Source organism: Brachypodium distachyon, chromosome 3 (genome assembly GCF_000005505.3).
Source record: "Brachypodium distachyon strain Bd21 chromosome 3, Brachypodium_distachyon_v3.0, whole genome shotgun sequence".
NCBI classification, from domain to species: Eukaryota; Viridiplantae; Streptophyta; class Magnoliopsida; order Poales; family Poaceae; genus Brachypodium; species Brachypodium distachyon.
The window spans coordinates 2,537,261-2,558,677 of NC_016133.3; the positions used below are offsets into that span (position 1 = coordinate 2,537,261).

At 43.6% G+C, this 21,417-nt stretch overlaps 2 protein-coding genes across 2 annotated transcripts; both read left to right on the top strand.

The window, feature by feature from the left end:
• The first annotated feature begins 428 nt into the window (after positions 1 to 428).
• LOC100843380 (golgin subfamily A member 4) lies at positions 429 to 11,051 on the top strand. The gene is made up of 9 exons (XM_003574603.4): positions 429 to 924; positions 1,014 to 1,196; positions 1,276 to 7,335; positions 7,773 to 8,586; positions 8,722 to 9,410; positions 9,519 to 9,645; positions 9,713 to 9,794; positions 9,874 to 9,988; positions 10,522 to 11,051. The coding sequence occupies exons 1-8, from the start codon at positions 829 to 831 to the stop codon at positions 9,971 to 9,973; spliced, it is 8,151 nt and encodes a 2,716-aa protein (XP_003574651.2). The 5' UTR covers positions 429 to 828; the 3' UTR covers positions 9,974 to 9,988; positions 10,522 to 11,051.
• A 965-nt stretch (positions 11,052 to 12,016) lies between these two features.
• Positions 12,017 to 15,751, top strand: LOC100846018 (GATA transcription factor 17). Its single transcript, XM_003574611.4, has 7 exons — positions 12,017 to 12,583; positions 12,714 to 12,800; positions 12,895 to 13,010; positions 13,087 to 13,215; positions 13,847 to 13,952; positions 14,869 to 14,940; positions 15,267 to 15,751. The coding sequence occupies exons 1-7, from the start codon at positions 12,125 to 12,127 to the stop codon at positions 15,372 to 15,374; spliced, it is 1,077 nt and encodes a 358-aa protein (XP_003574659.1). The 5' UTR covers positions 12,017 to 12,124; the 3' UTR covers positions 15,375 to 15,751.
• Positions 15,752 to 21,417: the final 5,666 nt, after the last annotated feature.

A 21,417-nucleotide genomic window follows, 5' to 3' on the forward strand; every position in this document is an offset into this window, starting at 1 on the left:
AGGCAACGTCTACGTCTTGTTTATTCTTTTCTCCTCCCACTTCTCATTCATCCTCTTTCCTTCATTCTCTCGCTCGTCATGCTTATACCAATGAACATTTCATCCATGAAACCACAATGCAGATTTCTATGTAGTTTTTTTTCCAATGTTTTGTCAGTACTATTTCTTGTGTTGACTCATCCCTCTCGTCCACAAACAACGCCATTAAATCACAGTCATCGGTGTAACTGCAAAACTTTATTTTGCAAGATTCCATAACGGCCACCCCTGAAAAAAAACAGCTCAAAAAAAGAAAATGGTGAAGGATTATAAAAGGACATTCAGAAAAGGTCGTCTTCTTTCCCGTGCAGCTACTCCTCCGGAACCGACACCTCAACCAGGCGCCAGCCCATCTGCCTACCCGGGGGCCCAAAACCACGTTTTAACGTGGAACACACGACCGAATTAATCTCCTTTCCGAAATAAAATTTCTTCTCCTTCCTCTTTCTCTTCTTCTTCCTCGGACGAAATCCCAATCCAAACTCCACGATTCCCTCGCCGCCATTCCCAGCCCGGAGGCGAGGAGGAACGGTTCCTCCGTGGGTTTCCAGCAGCCCCACCCGGATCTCGCTGTCGTATACCTCGAGCCACCCCACCATCCACTTGGGACCAGTTGACGGCGAGATTTCTCGAGCTCGCCAATTGGAAGGACAGGCTTCTAGGGCTTCCGTCTTGCCGGTTGCGTGGCAGCTCGATTCGATTCGGTTGCCTGCGCCCTGGGTGGGTCTAGGGTTTGGCGGGAATTGATGGGCCCCCGCCTCGCGTGACGGCTTCCCGGGAGATCTCCGCATGGATCACAGGGGTCGCGGCGGTGGCGGCGGAGGGGGAGGCCGCGGAGGCGGGGACAAGAACCGCACCGATCTCCTCGCTGCCGGGCGCAAGAAGGTACTGAGCCCCACGAATTGGTTTTCGTTTTCTGGCGTTTTTTTTTCTTTCCATTTTCTGATCGAGTGTTTCGCTTCATCCGCACCCAGCTGCAGCAGTTCAGGAAGAAGAAGGAGAAGAAGGGTCCTGGGAAGAAAGCCGAAGCGGATGCCGAAGGGGAGGCGAAGGCTGGCGGGGCCAACGCAGAGGAGGCCGTGCCTGAACCCAAGTCTCCTGTTGGGTTGAAGTTTCTAGCCGGGGATAGTGGCAGCAGCCATAGCACGCCATTTGAGGTAGAGCTCGCGTTTCCCAGTTTGGTGTGTATGTTTGTGTGAGTTATTGCTCTGTGTTAATACTCATTTGCCAATGCAGGAAGCGGCAAAGTCGCATGAGGAACAATGCAATGGCCAGGGGCCTGATACTGCTGAGCCAAGCACTGTAGAGAATCCAGATGTTACGCCCGTGCTTGAGAATGTTGATGGTTGTGATGTGCAGAATATCGGCATTAGTGAGCAGGGGGGTTCGGAGCATAATAGCTCTAGACCAGGCGATGGCGAAGAATCCGTAGTTCAGGCTTCGAGTTCAGATGTTGGTTTTAATCTTGTAGGAGCTCAGCCACGGGAGGTGGACAGTGAAGAACCACTAGATCGCTTTTCGGAAAGCATGGAGCCACAGATTTCTTCTCACAGTGACATAGCTGATGATGGTATCAACCAAGTAGGGGAACATGAGGTGCAGATGGATCCTGTTGAGAGGCCAGACAGTTCTGACTTGAAAGAAAATATGGAGGTGCCAATTCCATCTCAAGACCTCGCAGCTGGTAATAATATTAATATTTTGGAAGGAGCTCAAGAACTGGAGGTGGGTGTTTCTGAGAGGCCTTCTGATGGCAACATGCAACAAGATGAGGTTGTGCATGAAGAAGTGTTGGCTCTCGCAGCTTCACATGAAATTCCTGAGAGTACTGGAAGAGGAGACGCTGACGAGGAAGCTGACGGAGTGGGCAAAGAAGCTGTTCAAGAAGTTGTAGGCACAAGTATATCAGATGCTACACAGGAGGCTGTCGCTACAGATGAATTGAATTTAGCTGTTGAAAAGGTTGATCCAGCTTTATTTGTTGGGGCTGTACCTCAAGGCGTCATGCCGCATCATCTTGAGTATATTCAGAGGCATCTGTATGTTACAACCCTGTCAAGGGATTTTCTCCAGTTGCAGCTAAATGAGGATGTAGACGTGAATCCAGATATTACACCTTATTCTGATGAAATTCTCAAGCTCCAGGTACTACTGAAAGAATCTGAAGATTGCAAAGTAGCACTCAGCCAAGAGATTCAGCAATGTAGACATGAGCTCTCCGACTTGAATACTGTAAAGGGTGAACTTCAACAAATTGTGGCTTCTCAGAAAGAGGAAATCAACTCTAGCAACAGCAAATGTGAACAGCTGGAGATTGAATTACAGTACTCCAAGGAGAACACGCAACAAACCCTCAGAGATTTAGCTGACTGCCAAATATTACTGGAAGCTGTACAAAAGGAGAACATGGAGCTAACCACAAACCTGGGTTCTGAGAAAGAAGCCAGAAAGGAGGCTGAGGAGCAGCGGGAATATCTGTCTTCTGAAAACAAGAACCTTTTATCAAAGCTGTCTGCTCTGGAACTTGATCTAGCTTCAATGAAAGAGGCAATGAATGCTGGCAGTAGCAGATGCGAAAGTTTGGAGGTTGAGTTGTGTTCCTCCAAGGAAAACATGGAACAAACATTGACCGAGTTAGCAAACTGCAGGGCTTTCTTGGAAGAGTCACAAAAAGATAATCTCGAGTTATCTAAATTTTTTGCCGTTGAAAAAGAAACAAACATGAAACTCAAGGAGGATAATGTGCGTCTTCTCAATGAGAAGGAGATGCTTTTATCAGACCTGTCTGAACTAAACAACAAATTGCATCTTTCATATGCCAAACATAAGCAGCTTGAGTCGCATGTTAGAGATATGGAAACAGACATCGAACAACTCACAGAGCAACTAATTGAGGAAAGCATGTATGCAACCAACAGTTTTGATATTTACCAATCTGCAATGAAAGAGCTGGATGCTAAGTGCAATGTGGTGCTAGGCCAAGCCCAGACAGTCGTGCATCAAGAAAATGAACACCATTTGGACTCATCAGAAATCACTGTTGAAAATTCAGAAAGAACAATTACAAGTCCTGCGTTTGTTGGTGATGGTAATAATCAGTATTCCCATCCTCTGTTCAGCGAGAATAACTCATGTGACTCTACTGCTCTGCAGTCACTGAAGGGCCATCTAGAGATCGCGAAAGGTGAATTGTATGAACTTCAAAAGTTAGTTCATAGGATTTCTTCTAGGTCTGACGGACGTGTCCTTGTATCAAAACTCATTCAATCTTTTGAGACAAAAGAAAATCAGGAAGATCCTGGAATGTCTGAGGGGGAGCATGATGATTTGAAAAAGCTAACTCAAGAGATGATATTCAGCCTTGTGGAAAAGTTGAAGTCAATGACTTCAGATCTTGCAAAAACTGAAAAGTATGTTGTTGAACTGTGTGACAAAATAGAGCTTTCCAGCAAGTCTGAAGTGCAGCATGAAGCAGAAAGGCAACATACTGCAATTCTTGAGGCCAAAATGGATGGGCTTGCTGAGAAGCTAAACAACTACAACAACACAATTGATCAACTGCACATTCAGCTTGCTAATGTACAGCTGGATGCAGATAATCATGCTGGAAAACTCACCAATCAAGCCACACTTTTGGATCATGATGTTACAGAAAGGATTTTCATTCTTGAGAAGGAGAGGGCATCTCTATCAAATCTGCTCATTGAAATAACCAATAAGCTTAGTTCTTTGAGAAGTAACGAGTTCTCTAATGATTTGGGCGAAAATGAAGGGCTCGGCTCTTGTATTTTGAATTCTCTAGATCTTGCTGCGAAATCAATCCAAAGTCTTCAGGACAAATTAGAGGCTGCTCAAAGCGAGAATGCTAATCTCAATACTTCTCTGTTGGAGATCAAGAAAGCACATTCTGATGTTCAAGAGAGGAGTGAAAAAGCATCTGGAATGGTTAAGCACATGTGTGATACCTTGCAGGAACTTCTACGCGACTCGCTTGGAAATTCAGATGAAGCAGTTGCAGGGTATAATGCTGAGGAACTAATTGAAGTTCTGTTTAGTCATGTTGGTGGAATTGTTGAGCATTTGAAGAATCTGTTGCATGACCGTCATTCTTTGCAAGCAAACAATGCTAACCTCGAGTCAAGATTGTTGAGCAAATGTGAAGAAGTTGAAGAGCTCAGCTTGAGATGCAGTTCTCTAACAAAAAATATGGATGCCATCTGCTTGCTGAATGAGGAGCTTAATTTAGTTTCTTCGAATAAAAGTGCAGCGCAGGATGAGCTGCACAGTAGATGCCTCGCTATAGCAGTAAATATGATGCACTACTCTGCAAGTAATACCTCAATAGTTATTCCTTTGATGTCTAATAGTGGTGAGGCTGAAGCATTCAGCAAGGATCAGCATATTCTTACCACATTACTGCCATGTATTGAGGAGGGTGTGGCTTCATACAATGAGAAACTTGAAAATGCAGTTGAAGAAATCCACTTATCAAAGATATGCTTGCAAAATGCCCATATGTTTGACCAAATTTCATTTGACAAGTGGGCCTTGCCCTTGCCTGCGTTGCTCAAAGAAGAAATTGTACCCAAGGTTTGTGAATTGCAGGGCCAAATTGATCAGCTCAGTGCGTTGAACATTCAGTTAGAAACTGAAGCTCCAGTCCTCAAGGATGGCTTGAAAAAGCTTGATGAAGCTATTCAAACTTCACATGCTGAGCTTCAGAAAAGGTCTTCTGAACTTGAGCAATCAGAGCAGAAACTTTCTTCTGTCAAGGAAAAACTTGGTATTGCTGTTGCAAAAGGCAAGGGTTTGATAGTGCAACGTGACAGCCTTAAGCAGTCTCTTTTGGAGAAGTCTGGTGAGCTTGAGAAGCTCTCACAAGAATTGCAGTCAAAGGATGCATTAGTGAAAGAGTTGGAAGCCAAACTGAAATCCTATACAGAAGCAGATCGTATTGAGGCTTTGGAGTCTGAGCTCTCATATATACGGAATTCAGCTACTGCTTTAAGGGACTCATTCCTTCTAAAAGACTCAGTTCTTCAGAAAATTGAAGAAGTCTTAGAAGACCTAGATTTACCAGAGTATTTTCATTCTAGAGACATAGTTGAGAAAATAGAACTGTTAACAAAGATGGCTGTTGGTGCTTCTTTTACCATGCCTGATGGTGATAAGAGGTCCTCTGTGGATGGGCATTCCGAGTCTGGTCTGGCCATGGATAGCATAAATGATGAGCAAATCTCGAATTCAAATCCAGGGTCTGATGATATAAAGATCAAATATGACGAGCTGAATAGGAGATTCTATGAACTGGCTGAGCACAACAACATGTTGGAACAATCTCTAGTGGAGAGGAACAGTATTTTACAGAAATGGGAAGAAGTCCTTGGTCAGGTTAGCGTTCCCCCACAGTTCAGAATGTTGGAACCAGAGGACAGGATAACATGGCTGGGAAACAGACTATCGGAGGTTGAGAATGAAAGAGACACAATGCATTTGAAGATTGAACACCTTGAGGATTCCTCTGAGATGCTAATTACTGATTTAGAGGAATCACACAAAAGGATTTCTGAACTTAGTGCAGAGGTTGTTGCTATGAAGGCTGAGAAGGACTTCTTCTCACAGAGCCTGGAGAAACTGAGATTTGAGTTCCTTGGACTCTCTGAGAAAGCAGTTCAAGATGAGTTTGTCAGAGACAACTTGCGAAAAGATCTAGCTGAACTGCAGGAGAAGTTAGCTGAGAAAGCCAAGGAGAGCAAGCATTATCATGATATGGAGATAGAGGTATACAAACTACTGGATTTGGTGCGAAATGTGCTGCAGGATGGTACTGGCAGTAATGCTGAAATTCCAGCTGGTGATGTTGTATTGCAATTGGGTGAATTATTGAGGAAGGTTTTAGACCACTATGCGTCTCTTTTGTCAGAGTCAACTTTAGGCAATGCTGCAGGGAAGGAAATTCATTTAGAGGAAACCAGGCCATTTAATGACGCTACATCAGAGACAAGTAGAGATGACAAAGAGAATGCACTGAATATTTTTAGTAGCGAGTTAGAGCATGCCCGCAGCAGTTTGGCCTTAGCTGAGCAGCAGAGGAATGAAGCTTTGGAGAAGGCAGAATCACTGATACTGGAAGTGGAGACGCTACATGCTGAAATAAATCAATTGCAGCTAGTTGGTGTTGAGCAGACTCAAAAGTATCAGTTGCTTGTGCTTGAACTTGAATCAGTAGGTAAGCAACGGGATGATCTGATTGAGAAGCTAAATCAGAGTACTGAGTTAGAGCATTCTCTTAGTAGTCTGGCCTTGGCTGAGCAGCTCCGTGATGATGCTGTTCAGAAGGCAGAATCACTGGTACTGGAAGTGGAGACACTACAGGCTCAAATAAACCAGTTGCAGGAAGGTGGTGTGGAGCAGACTCAAAAATATCAGTCGCTTGTACTTGAACTAGAATCAATTGGTAAGCTGCGGGATGATTTGCAAGAGAAGCTAAATCAGGAGGAGCAAAAGAGCGCTTCACTGAGAGAGAAACTGAATATCGCTGTCAGAAAAGGGAAGGGTCTGGTGCAACATAGAGATAGCTTGAAGCAAACTATAGAAGAGATGAATGCTGTGGTAGAGAAACTTAAAAATGAAAGGAATCAACTCACAGAATCACTTGAATCTGAGAAATCCTTATTGATGGGCCGATTGACTGAGAATGAGAAGAGCTTGCATGATACAACCCAATACTTGAGTAGATTGTTAAATGCTCTGGGTACTGTGGATATTGCTCGAGAATTCGATGCAGATCCAATCGCCAAGATCGAAAAAATTGCACAGTTTTACATTGACCTGCAAGCAATAGCGGTTTCATCACAAAATGAAGTGAAAAAATCGAAACGAGCAACCGAGCTGCTTCTAGCTGAGTTAAATGAAGCTCACGAAAGGGTCGATAACCTGCAGGAGGAATTAGTCAAGGCAGAAGCTGCACTGTCTGAGTCCTCCAAAAAGAACCATGTCATAGAGTCTGCAAGAGCAGATGCTGTCCGCCAGCTCGAACATATTATGCATTTGCAGGCACTGGCAGAAAGGAAGCAGATAGATCATTTGAAGGAGTTGAACTCTACCAGTGGTGAACTAAAAGAAGTTTGCCTTGAACTTTCACACCGTCTTGTCAGCGCATTCAGTAAAGATTTGGACCTTATCTACTATGTAGAGAGTTTCATGAAATCTTCCGGTAAATGGATGGACGGCACAAATTTGGTGGATATACCCATCACTTCTAACCATCTGTTGTCCAATAGCAAAAGCAGCAAGGTAAATTTAGGCCACCATTTCATGTTTTTAGCGTGTTTTGTTTCTTTTCAGTTACTTACAGCACTCCGTAGAGCTTACAAAGCTTCATACTGCAAGTGTACTCATTTTTCTTGTTGCCTTTACTGCAGAAATGTAAATACCAGTTGATCATAGCATTTTTTTGGTAGTTAGATAATTCCAACATAATTCTTTTAATGAAATTTAGTGTTAAAAATGTGTTTTACATTATGATTGCAATGTATCATCATTCTTTTTTACCGTCTCCTTTATGGTGAGATCAATGAGTTCGTTTGGATATCATATTTCAGTACAAGATGGAACTCAGATGACTAATGCTCCCTATTATACTTATAAAATTGTTTATGAGATTTTTGGAGTTTTATTTTTTTTGGAATTGTAATACTGTTTTCTAATTAATCTTAACTTGGACCTTGCAGAAAGCTCATATTCCAAATTCTCCACTAGAATTCACAGTGGATGATACTCATGAAAGTCAGCTTCTGCATCATCTTGCAATTACATGCCATGCTGTATCTGATTGTGTAAAGGATTGCAATGATCTCAAAAGGAACATTGACGAGCATGGTTTTTCAGTTGACCAGAAAGCTACAGAGCTATTTGATGTTATGTCCAACTTGCAGAACAGATTCACTTCTCAAAATAAAGAGTTAGAATCTTCGAGAGAAAACGTTGTTGAACTGCAATCAAAGATCAATGAGAAAGAAGAGGAATGTTTGTCAATGCGTAGAAACATGAGTTTGCTTTACGAAGCATGTACTAGCTCAGTTTCTGAGATTGAAGGAATGACTGGTATGGAGTCTGGCAACCGGAGCTATTTTGTTGGGCAGAACCATTTATCTTCATATGACCATATAAAATCAGTAGTTGACCAGTTGGGTGCAGCTGTAAAGACTACTCGGTACAGTAATGAAGGGAACACGAAGGAACTGAAGGCTACTGTTCTTGAGTTGCAGCAGGAGCTTCAAGAAAAAGATGTGCAAATTAGCACAATCAGTTCGGAGCTTGCATCTCAGATAAGGGATGCCGAATCTTCTGCAAAGCAGCTTTCTGTTGAGCTTGAAGATGCAAGAATTGAAGTCTGCAATTTGGAGAAACATGTTGAGTTGTTGCTTAATCAGAAGAAAGCTTTAGAGACTCAAGTAAGTGAGCTTAAAGATTTGGAGACAGTGGCAAGTGAGCAGCATGGAAGATTAAAGGAGTTGACTGATGAACTCACCAGAAAAGACCAAGGTGAGCTCATAAGAGCTTTGTTTAACTGTTCTTTTTTTTCTGTTACTTCTATTTTATTTATTGTTACATGTTTGGTTTGAAGAAATATATGATCTGATTCCTGCATTTCTTGTATGTTTTTGTTGTATTGTACAGAGATTGAAGGTTTGATGCAAGCACTTGACGAAGAAGAAAAAGAGCTTGAAGTCTTGGAGAACAAAAGCAACAACTTGGAGCAGATGCTGCAAGACAAAGAATTTGCTTTAAAGAGCCTTGAAGTTTCTAGGACAAAAGCTCTGACTAAACTTGCAACAACTGTTGACAAGTTTGACGAGCTGCATAGCTTGTCTGAAAGTCTTCTTGTAGAAGTGGAAAGCCTTCAGTCACAATTGCAAGAGAGAGATTCAGAGATCTCTTTTCTGCGTCATGAAGTTACAAGGAGTACTAATGAACTACTAACCACTGAAGATATCAACAAGAAGTACCTATCTCAGATAAATGATTTTATTAAGTGGTCAGAAACTGCACTCTTGCAGTTTGGTGTGCATTGCGACATCGCAGATGATTATGATTGCACTCAGCTTCCTGTATATATGGATATGTTGGACAAGAAAATAGGATCTCTGATATCTGAATCAGGTGATTTGAGGGTTGCTGTGCAAAGCAAAGATTCTTCACTGCTTGCGGAGAGGACCAAAATGGAAGAGTTGAGCCGTAAATCAGAGGCTCTAGCAGCTTCTTTGAGCCAAAAGGATTCTCAGATAGGGTTACTTCGGCGAGACAGAACATTGGGCCAAGCTAGCAGATCCATAAATTTGCCAGGCACTTCGGAGATTGAGCAAATGGTACTTGTGCTTTATGTTTATATGCATTGATACAAACTGGTTTAACATATTACTTTTGATTTGGTTTTATTTATTTAATTTCATTTGCATATTTCAATCCCAATGCAGAATGACAAAGTAAGCCCAGCTGCGGTTACTCAGATTAGAGGGGCACGAAAAGTCAACAATGACCAAGTTGCTATTGACGTAGAGATGCACAAGGACAAGCCATTAGATGATGAAGACGATGACAAAGGTGAGTATGAAATAAGGTTTATAGTGTTAATTTGGTTCCCTCGCTGATTACCTGTTTGTTATTGCAGCACATGGTTTCAAGTCCCTGACAATGTCGCACTTTGTACCGAAGTTCACTCGACCTATATCAGACAGAATTGATGGGATGTGGTAAGTGCAATTTCAGTTTTTACAGAGTTGACCAAAGGCGTTCTCCCAGGGTTAAGTTTTTCATATTTAAATTTAACAGGGTATCTGGTGACCGGTTGCTAATGAGGCAACCTACTTTGAGAGTTGGCATCTTGATATATTGGATTGCGCTGCATGCATTGCTTGCAAGTTTTATTTGAAGGTTGTATGTAAAGGTGAGCGAACATTTTACTAATCTCCTATGCTTCAAAGCTTGAACTCTTATAGCCTTGCTGTCTGTGGACGTGTGGTTAACTGTGTTGCAGATGATGAAACATGTATTTTTTTCTACACCTTGCTAGAGTTATTCTTCATTATTTACTTTCACTGAATATACATGTATACCCTGCACTCCACAAGAAATATAATTGAGGGAGGATGAATTCACCTTAATTAGTTCACCTGTTAAGTGTGCGTGGCTGGGAGGGTGCGTTAAGTGAGCGAAATCGCGTGGGAATTTGTATTTGAAAAATGTGCTGATACTATTGGTACCGATGAGCTAGATATAATCTTGTATTTGATTGGTGGCAACATGTGTGCTCCCTCCCTGTCGAACTTCAGTGTTCAGACGTTTTTCACTTTCACAATCCTCATATGGCCATCCTTTTTCTTCATGTCAAATATCTACATTGTTTTCAATCATATTAATTAACTTATTTTTTTGTTTGGTATTTTTTTTTTAGATTGATTTTTGTTTGGTATTCTGCAGCTGTAGTGATCGACCTCCTTGGCGAGCTATTGTACAGTACTATGCCTATAGCAACCTACAAAGCGAGCTGTCCATTCAGATGTTACTGATTTTTTTGAAAATTGTTACCAAATACCTGAACCGAAGTGGCAGCTGGAAATCATCTTCGTTCTGCGTTACTCTCATCCGCACGGTATTGATCCTGCCTGCTTCGTGTTGTGGCTGTAGAAACGGAAGAGAAGTGGAGAAATCAGCAGCAGAGATCCCCTGTACATACCCCCATTTTTGTTTGCTCTATTCTTTGCTTTTAGAAAAAGATTGAGGGCAGCTTAGATGCTAGCATCTACACTATACATTACAGGTTTACAGAAAGAATGAATGACATGTAGTTTCGAAAACTTAGGGTATTGGGATGGCAGCAGCATTTCCCCTTTCAAAATTGGCCCCATGTATTCTTAAACTTTTTTTTTGTATACATGTGCAAGTTCAACAGAGTAAGTGTTCCGTTGCTACCATACTGAAGCTGTTTAGGGGAGCCCAGATCTTATTTCTTTTCTGAAGTCTATTTTGAACACTACTCTGAAGTTACTACCACACTGACACTGACTAGTGGAGCTCGGATCTTATTTCTTCTCCTCGAGGAGAACGTTATAATCTTCTCTGCAGAGTAACAAAATGCTTTGTGTCGAGGAAATAATGCGATCCTAGCAAATAAAGATCTAAAATCAAAGTCGAGGTTGTTGACTGCCGAGTGAGACAAGAATTCTTTAGCTGCTCTATGATTCAATTTGCTCCAAATGACTTTTCCATGATGATTGAAAGAGTGAGCAAGATTAGGAGGAACAATGGTACGTGTTTGGACAGTTCCATCTGTCAAATCGTATACTCTATTCTATACTCTGCCTAATTTAATAGGCGACACTTTTATAGATGGATACCATTAATTTTCCGCATGACTAACTCAACATATCTCTCTATCCATACTATCCGTGTAAGCCTTTGATATAGAGCAACATAAAGAAAGCGGAAGTGATATACTCTTTCTGTATTTGTTAAAGAATCTATACAATCTTACGTCACTTAGTTCGGAACGGAGGGAGTAGATCGAACGGCCACGGATGATTTCACCACTCACACCTACTCTATGGTACATCAAAGGCTCTGTAGGTTAGATCGGCCACAAAATATCTCCTCATCCAAACCACCATGCCGCTGATAAAGAGCATCAGAAAGTGAGAGCGGTACAGATCCACCGACCACGAACGATTCCACCGCCCATGCCTACTATATAGTACTAGTACACATGAGCTGTCTAGGTTATCAAACGGTCGCAATATATTTCTTCATCAAAATATCCCACACGCTGGTAAAGAGCAGCGAAAAGTAGAACGCGTATTGATCCAACGGCCGGACCGATCTAACTTTGAGGCTTTCTAGGGTTGATCAAACAGCCACAAAATATCTCTTCTTCCAAACAACCCACGCATCAAAGTGGAACACAGATCCAACGGTGAGAAGCGATTCCACCGTCCACGCACCTGTGACACACCGGAGAGGCTCCCATCTAGGGTTCCCCACAACAGACCCACCGCCCCCGTCGTCCGATCTGATCCCATCCGCCACCATGAGCGGCCACCACGACGCCACCAAGCCCTACCAGCCCCGCCGCGGCCCGGAGCGGCCTCCTCCCCCGCCGCAGCCGGCGGAGGGCGATGCCGACGCCGGGGCCGTGCCGGAGGCGGAGGCGGAGCCTCTGGCGATGGAGCAGTACGAGCCCGAGCCGCTGCAGTACGAGCCGCATCCGGAGCACGAAGAGGAGGAGATGGAAGAAGGGGATGAGGAGGAAGAGGATGAGGAGGAGGGAGAGGGAGGGCACGGGCACGAGTACGCGTACGATTACGGCACCGGGGAAGCCGTCCCGATGGACGCGGATGCGGCGCCGCACGCACAGATGCAAGGGGCGATGCTGCCCATGCCTGCCAACGCGGAGGCCGGCGGCGGCGGGCCGCACGCCGCGTCGAACACGCTAACCCTGTCCTTCAATGGCGAGGTTTTCGTCTTCGAATCAGTGTCCCCCGACAAGGTACGGCGCACTCGCTGACCATTCTTCTGTAGATTCTGCTCCCTGGCCCCGTGTGCTTCAATGGGATCGGATGGGCTTGCGCTGCAAGCGGTTATGTAATTCTGAGCGGTTTCGTTTCGTCATTCCATAGGTGCAAGCGGTGCTCTTATTGCTTGGAGGCAGGGAGCTGGCCCCGGGATTGGGCGGGGGCCCGTCGTCATCGGCATCATACAGTAAGGTTTAGACCTCTCTTGGTGAGCTGTAGCATTTATCCGTTAAGAAACTTTGCAATTATGTTGTCCTGATGCTAGTTTCTCTACTCGATGATATAGAGGATGAATTATCATCCACACCGTATGGCGTCGCTAATGAGGTTCCGGCAAAAGCGCAGCGAGAGGAACTTTGATAAGAAGATCCGGTATTCTGTTCGGAAGGAAGTTGCACATAGGTCAGTGTTATCCTGGTAACATGTAAGTGCGCTTTGCGTGCTTTGCCATAACACTATGCGTGGTTTATATTTGCAGGATGCAGCGACATAAAGGTCAGTTTACGTCAGCGAAAGCAAAGGCCGAAGACGGAGCATCACCTGTAACTACTTCAGATGGTTTAACAAATTGGGGTGCAGTGGAAGGTCGACCTCCATCCGCTGCTATGTAAGTCTGTAAACTGCTGTACTGGTTACTTTTTGACACTCCATAGTGCTTATTAGGTATATATAGGTACTTGAATATTGCTTTATCTGGATTAGGTATAAATATATGCCCCGGTGTATGGATTGTGAATGAATTCTCGTGTTGTCTGTTGGTATGGATGTTACGATAGGCCTGTGTAGGATTGCCACAAGTTTGCTAGTATGAAAGAGCAAATACTAAAATCTCATGGTTTGCTGATATGATCTGTCATCTCTCCATCTCACTATCTATGCTCGTCCATCTCCCCAAGGTTCTATCTCGTGCAAGAGATGCTAGTACTTCTATTGGAGCTCTGGCTACATAGGAACGAATTCAGCGAACAAAAATGAAAACTTGCCAACATGATTCGCTCATTGTAACTAATTCTAGTACTACTATCTCACTATTTCTTGCTATTGTTTTGGTCGCTTATCAAAAGATTAGTTGGTCCTGACTAAAGTATTTGTGATTGTTGGATGTCAGTAATGCTCCCTGCACAAGTTTATTTGTACATGTAGATGTTTATGTCACAATTGCTTTGTATCAGAGCAAGAAAATATACTAGTTACTCCGTATTATTTTAATAATTATTCAACTATTGCAATTCTTTCAGATGTAAGCATTGTGGTAAAAGTTCAGACATGACGCCTATGATGCGTAAAGGACCGGATGGCCCAAGGACGTTGTGCAATGCGTGTGGACTATCCTGGGCAAACAAGGTACTCAAATGATTGATGATAGTCCCCCCCTTCCGAAATTATAGGTTGTTTTAGCTGAGTAGCTAAGAGTTGCATGTATCGTAGGCTTTGATTTTCATGTCGGTTTGCATGCATGTATACCGGTGGTTTTGCAAGCAATAATCGCTGTACGCACTCGTGGGGGGCGATATTCACGCATCCGGCCTTCAATTATGCATGCATCAGCAGGATACCAAAACTGTTCTCTGCATTTTCACTGGTGAATTAAATGATCCTATGGCTGGCTCGTGCATGCTCTGGAGGCCATTGGTATCCACATCCAAACTAAAATGACCTATAAATTGGGAAGGAGGGAGTGCCATGTTAGTCTGTTTCTAGATCTCAGTGCTAGTAGGCAGTAGCAACGTCCACAACAAGCTGTGTTTACTTGTTGCACAACCTGTACTGCATAGAGGTCCTGTTCTGTTCGATATAAAAAAATAGACCAGGGGGAAAGACGTCCCCATGACAACCATATGTGCCTGCGTAATGCTTTTCATTTCCTTTAACATGGATAAAGAGTAATATTTTTGTTGTCTAGAGCCCCACCTGTTAACATGTTTTTTCTGCACCATGTCTTATGGTAGATGATAATGCTCTGATATTCTGTTTAGATAGTTTTGAACTTTATCAGCAAGATATGTTGTTTTAACCTTGGATATTAAGTGTCCAATTCATTCGCTGACTCTATTATATTTCATTTTCTTTGAAGCAAAAACTAGTTATCAAGGTTTGAGACCCTGTATCTTTTCTTCTTTTTTATGTTAGTGGAATTTCATTGCAATTGTTTCTTTCTTACTCAGATGGGGTGGAATATTTTCTCATGTATATAGGACATTGTAGTGATATTGTAATATATAGTAATGGATCTTCTCTCCAACGTGTTTGTCCTTTCTAGGGTCATATGAGAGATATCTCGAAATGTTCTACTGCGCCTCTGCAAGTTGTGCCACCAGCAAACAGTGATGCTGTAAGTCATTAATTCACTTCTTTTAGATTGAGATCCTACCTTATGAAATAACCAGCAACTAGTGACGATGTAAACCTCTAATTCCGCATTTCCATGATCAAATAACCAAGACATTCATTCAGCTTAATAGATTATTGTAAAACCATCGTCTTGAAAGTTTGTAGTGTAAGCTACAACAAATATACATGTCCCTATTTTTGGACTGCCTACGTTTCTGGAAAATAGGTATATGGACATGGTTAGATTTTGTGAGGTGCAATAAATATTTCACTTGTATTCTGGCATGTCCAGCTATCTCACTTGGAACTAAATTTCTTACCCTGCAGCCGAATGGAACGACGGAAGCAGCACCAGTCGACAAGCAGCAACATCTTGCAATCGAAGCTGCACCAGTAGTGCAGCCTGCTCCTGCTGCCAATGGCCATGACTCGTAGCTGTCAGGTGATGGATGCGTCAGGGGATGCAGCTGCTGTGCCGCTCTGCATATGGTCATGCAGTTGCTTGCTTGGAATTAGTCTTGCTGGATTTTGAACCAGAGATTCGAGATATGCGCAGCCACTATGGCTGTGCTGGTGGGCTTGTTAATTTGCTGCATGTGTAGATAATAGACGAGTTCAACAGTGTTTGTGGGTGGTCATAAGATGTTGTGTTTTTCTTTACCTTTTTACAGATGGCACATTAGTTATGATACTGTTATATTAGCAGCACCTTCCCAGTATAGTTGCTTCGGCACTTAAAATCATTTCCTATGTGTGGCGGACGCAACAGTTGGACTAGATATTCATATTGCGCCTGACAATTTGCCCCAGGATTCCCATTTCTTGTTCAATGCTCTAGACATGAATTCAGCGGGAGGGGAAAGGGAGTATGGCTGGCGGCTGCCGTTAATTCTCTGTAGATTCATCATCCATGTAGGTTTCTAAAATAATCCTGAGTTCTGGAGCTGACTACTCCTTAACTCCTCTTCGAGCTCTTGCCCTGGACACTCGAGATGGCTACCCGGTTGATAGGTTAAAAGTTGGTAAAAAAAGAAGTTTACGCAGGATCAAGGCTTCCGCACCAATGGTTACGATATGCCGGGCGGGTGCAATTTTCTTTGCTTTCTTCTTCCTCTTCCTTCAGGTGTGAATGAAGCTTCCTGCCAAAAACCACATTTGGCTCTTGGTCACTTCTTCCTCTTGAATTTTTTTTTCACATTTTGAAGTTGCAAAAGTTTGATGAAAAATATAGATGTACATAAGAGCATTTGTTATGTGGCTGTAAATATTCATGACAAAAATATTTTTCATTTTGAGCTAAAAAACAGAAATCCAACGAGACGAATACCGTGATCCATTTATTGCCAAAGATAGTTACAAGGAATGGCCGGAAAATACAAGAGGCACGAGCAACGGGGTTGTGAGAGGGACTACACAGCAATCAAAGAGGCTAAACTCATGGTACATCATCCGGACTTGAGAAAAGCTCACCCAGACGGCCAGACGGGCACCCGCTTGCTCTCAGAGAGCGGCTTCACCTTTGATTAAGTTGAGAATGTCAACTTTGGATCTAAGCTTGTTCTGGTACATGTGACGATTTCTTTCCTTCCAAGTCTCCCAGAAAACCAACAAGAGAATGGAGCAAGCATGGTGCTAACTTAGGACACGTGAGATTTCTTTTAATTTCAGCTAAAATATGACCATCATATATGTATATTATCACTGACACGAACACATGGTTTAATAGATGGAGAAATAAATATAGACAGGGGCATAAAAGTTGCATCTTATCTGGACTAGGAGAAATCGTAAAAAAAACTGAAGAAAAAAAAATAACAGGCAGTGACATAACCGTACCATCACCACCAACTCTAATTTAATATATAGATAAATACTACTTTCTCCGTCACATATTAAGTGACTCAAATTGCCCAAATATGAATACATCTATGTTCAAAAAGCGTCTACACACATGTAATATTTCGTCACTTAATATGGGATGGAAGGAATAACTAGCAATTTTGCACCAATAATCATCTAATCCTTGATGGCTCTGGGTAATTGACATAGAAGATTCATAGAGAGAGAAAGAAATAGAGAAGAAATTTGCATGCCTCGATGAGAAATTGGGGCAACCAATGGAGAGGCGATGCCGGGGCGGACTGGTGGAGGATATGCCGGTCATGGTGCCTTGGAGATCCTAGCTGCTTTGCCGCCAGTGTCACACGAGGAAGAGTAAAAGCTTCGGGCTCGGGCTTGGCTTCGAGCAGGCTTGCTGCTCCGGGGCCTGGGTGGTGCTTCCATGGGCCTGCTGGTGCTAATGGGCTAACAGATCTTGACTGTGGATTCATTTTTTAATACCTGTTGTTTTCTCCTATTTTACTGGGCTGGTGCTCCAGCCCGGGTAAGCACCAGGCCCAGCTCCGCTCATCTAAGCAACAGTCTTTCCCGTCCTCGACCGAGTGGCAGAAATTAAGGGCACCATTTGTAGTTTATAACTTTTTTTAGCGACGATATCAGCAGTATGTACACATTTTCCAGAACACGATTTTTGTACCTACCTTGACACCGAACAACGTGTGCGCCGTCGGATCAAGTTCGGACATTCTAGATTCCCGCATGCTCTCCGCGTATTCCGATGGTTGCAGTCTTTTTCTGGTTCGTTAGATCAAACAAGCTTAAAGTGTTAAAAAGGTTGTGGTTGTATGGGCTGAACTCCGCGGCTGCAGATTTCAGAATCAGCTGTGGGTGTCAGCTGCAGCTGGAAGATTGGAGCTGTCTGATGCCTATTTGTTTGGGCGGCTGGTCCGGCTGTAGCTGCAACTGAAATGTGCTGAAATGACCTAAATGACCCTGTAGTTCTGTAGATTTGGTATTAGTGCTAACTGTAGTGTTTTATTGCGGAGTCTGCTTCTTCTACTCCATCAGACAATATGTACGCATTATAATAATTTTTTAGAACACATTGTACCATAGTATAGTAATAACATATTGTCCACACATCGTTTGCAAAATATAAGATCATCGTGATAGTACATTAGTCTAACCTATTACAATTCTACTCTCTTGCGGCCATCAGAGCATCAGCAATTCTATCACGAGTTGCGTCCATTGTGGCGTTGCTACTTACCACATAGCTCCCACCACTTGCGTTGACGACATGGCCGGGAGGCATGTAGTCCTCGTCAGCATCCCATCTAGCAAAGTGGTAATCATGCAAATTACTATCTCGTATGAAGTTGTGCAACGCCATACAAGCAATGATAATCCTTATTTCTTGGTGGGTAGCTAGGCACAACTTTCAACATGCGCCATCTTTGCTTCAAGATGGCAAAGCATCGTTCTATGACATTTCTGAGTGATGAATGTAGATAGTTGAAGACTTCCTTCCTACCACTTGCAGCGGCGCCATGTTGATACTCGGGTAGATGGTACCTCGTGCCTCTAAACGGTGCTAGATAACCAGTTTGATTGGGGTATCCAGAATCAACAAGATCAAATTTACCTGTACACATGCAAGTGTGAGTCAAAAGAACAGACTATAAAATGTGTACTCGAGACAGGCAAAAATTTTAAAAAATTATACCTCTTGGAGGATGAGAATTTTTTTCTTTATATTTGTCCAAGGTATCCTTGAATATCTTTGTGTCATGTGCCGAACCTGGCCATCCAGCCACGACCGAGATGAATCTCATGTCAAAGTCACATACGCCCATAACATTCTGTGTTGCATAACCAGCTCGACCAACATGGTTAACCGTGTCTTTGGCAGGCACGATAGCAGGTACGTGCGTAGCATCAATAGCACCAATGCAATTGTTGAAGTGAGGATAAAACCGTGAGCTCTGCAATCTCTCATGCACATTTCTGAATTGGGGATCAACTGGTGTAATGATGTCTGCAGCTAATAAATTCAAACACTTCAACACATGGTTGAATTTCCGATTGATAGTTTCAGTGGACCTCTGGAAACGATTCTGAACTTGACTCACAGACCGTGGGCTACCAACGGTCCACAAGAACATCCCAAGGGCCTCTTCAGAACACATGTTTCTTGTTTCTTGCAACCCATAGTCACGTACCAAAGTCTCATGCAATGCATCAAAACAAGGCCTATGCATTCTGAACATCTTATAGCAATCATTAGAAGACTCCAAACTACCATAAACCCACTGCTGTCCAGTACATCTTGCCTCTCTCCTTTTTCTTTTTCATTAGATATTTCTGGAAGTGAGTGGCAGCAACAAAAGCAAGATACATGTATTGTTGATATATCTTCTCTTTCAACTTTTTCCTCCTCATGGCAGATTCATCCTCACTTCCACTTTCAATTGAATTGTTAGTGCCGCTGCTGTTAGACGCACTGTTAGTTGTTGTGCTCATCTATAAACACATCAATTACAAGAGGTTAGTACCACATAAGACCAATTAATCCATACACAGCTCAAATAAATAGTAGCACAAATAAATAGTAGCACACAGGAATCCATACATAGCTCAAATAAATAGCAGCACACATCAAACAAGTATATGGTTCAAATAAATTGTAGCACACAGGAACTAATCATCGAAATACATGGAAAGCAAACACACAAGGATACACTAGTTTCTCTTCCTGTCCTCATATTGTCTCTTGAGCCAATTGAGCTTCCCTTCTTTTGTCTTCATAGATAGAAAGAAACTACGATTTGTAGATTTAGCAAACAACTTTGTAGCAATGTAGTGCTCATCACTAAGCTCGGATGCTCCACACTTGGCAACCTCTTTCATGATGGCTACAATCTCATTAGCTTCAGTAGTAGTACTGTTACTACTACTTTCAGTAACAACATGGTCAATAAACCTCTGGAACTCATTAGACATATTCGTCTTCTTTGGGTTAGATGGACTACAAGGTATTGCACTTGATGGACGTTTGGGCCTTTTCTTGAGCCATGGGCTAACAGTAGGAGTCTCGGTCTCTTCTTCATCCACATCAACCACATCTTCTTGAACCTGAATGGCAGCAACCTCTTCCACTCCCGGCATAACGGATGTGGTACCATCAACATTAGCCTTATCAAACATAATATGCATCAAGTCCAAGTTGTCCGGTGGTCCCTTGCGGAATGCTTTAATTGGCTTGTGAAGATGCAAATAATATCATGGCATTACTACTTGTCTATGCGAGACATATCATGGCATTGAATAAATTATCATTGCATATGAAAATTTTATACCTTGATCAATTCAGTCCACTGCTCCTCATCAGCTATTATGGTTTGCGTTTCTTCATTCCATCCAAGTCCAGTTGCCTTAATTTTGCAGAACACCCAAGCCGAATAAATAGCCTTCAAATCGTCCCAACGATTTTTGAGCTACCTTCTCTCATAGTTTCTTCCGGTCTGAGCATTGAAATCTGCCACTAAGTTCTTGTATCCAGTAGCACTTAAGAATTTGGTTGGCCTATTTCCAAGCTGAACTTGTTTGGTGGCGCACTCACAAAAAATTCTAGCCGTGGTAGCATCCCACACAGCTTTCACAGGTTCCACTTTGGCAGGTTCCATCTAAACAAATATATATTTACCCATATATACATCACAGAACAGTGAGCATTTAGGCCAAAAAATTTGCACATATACAAATCAACATGAGTGCCAATCACTGGAAATCATCATCATTTCGTACTAATTTCAGACAAAACTAACAACAAAAGCAGTGCTAGATCTCCATTTTCACCAAACATCAGTACATGTACAGAGGGAACAGGGGGAGCGGGGAAGGGAAGCTAGCTGCGTTCTGTACCTTGGCAGTGGTGGAGCTTGGGGTCGGGGACCGGCGGAAGGTGACCTGGGGGATGGCGGAGCGGGGTGCAGAGGCGAGCGGAACAGGTCGTCGGGGCCGGCCGAGGAGCTAGTTGTGGCCGGCGGAGGAGGGGTGTCGAGCGTGGGAGCCGGCGGAAGGGGACCTAGGGGATGACGGAGCGGGGTGCAGAGGCAAGCGGAGCAGGTCGTCGGGGCCGGCCGAGGAGCTAGTTGTGGCTGGCGGAGGAGGGGTGTCGAGCGTGGGAGTCGGCGGAAGGGGACCTGGGGGACGACGGAGCGGGGTGCAGAGGCAAGCGGAGCAGGTCGTCGGGTCCGGCCGAGGAGCTAGTTGTGGCCGGCGGAGGAGGGGCATCGGGCGTGGGGGCCGGCGGAAGGGGACCTGGGGGACGGCGGAGCAGGGCGTCGGGGTAGACGGAACAAGGGGCGTCGGGGCCGGCGGAGCTCGAACGGTTGGCCGGCGGCACCTGCGAGGGGAGGTGGTGAACCTTAGTTCACCATCGCAAGTGGAGACAGGAGCTCGGGTGGGATATTTGGCTGGGTTGCTTCGATGCGGCTGGGGAAAGAAGAAATATAAGCGAACCGTTCTGTGGCATTTTGGACGTTATATGTGGTTTGGTGGGGGGTATTCCAGTAAATGGGCTGTTTTGGAGCTGCAGCCGGTTGGAAGAAGCACCCATATACCAGCTTCTGGTCGC

Bases quoted from the DNA above. Each gene is read 5' to 3' on its own strand.
- LOC100846018 (XM_003574611.4), top strand. From the start codon at position 12,125: ATGAGCGGCCACCACGACGCCACCAAGCCCTACCAGCCCCGCCGCGGC. The intron at 13,011-13,086 runs GTCAGTGTTATC...TTATATTTGCAG, and splicing joins CGGAAGGAAGTTGCACATAG to GATGCAGCGACATAAAGGTC. The intron at 13,216-13,846 runs GTAAGTCTGTAA...CAATTCTTTCAG, and splicing joins CGACCTCCATCCGCTGCTAT to ATGTAAGCATTGTGGTAAAA.
- LOC100843380 (XM_003574603.4), top strand. From the start codon at position 829: ATGGATCACAGGGGTCGCGGCGGTGGCGGCGGAGGGGGAGGCCGCGGA. The intron at 1,197-1,275 runs GTAGAGCTCGCG...TTGCCAATGCAG, and splicing joins GCCATAGCACGCCATTTGAG to GAAGCGGCAAAGTCGCATGA. The intron at 7,336-7,772 runs GTAAATTTAGGC...TGGACCTTGCAG, and splicing joins CCAATAGCAAAAGCAGCAAG to AAAGCTCATATTCCAAATTC.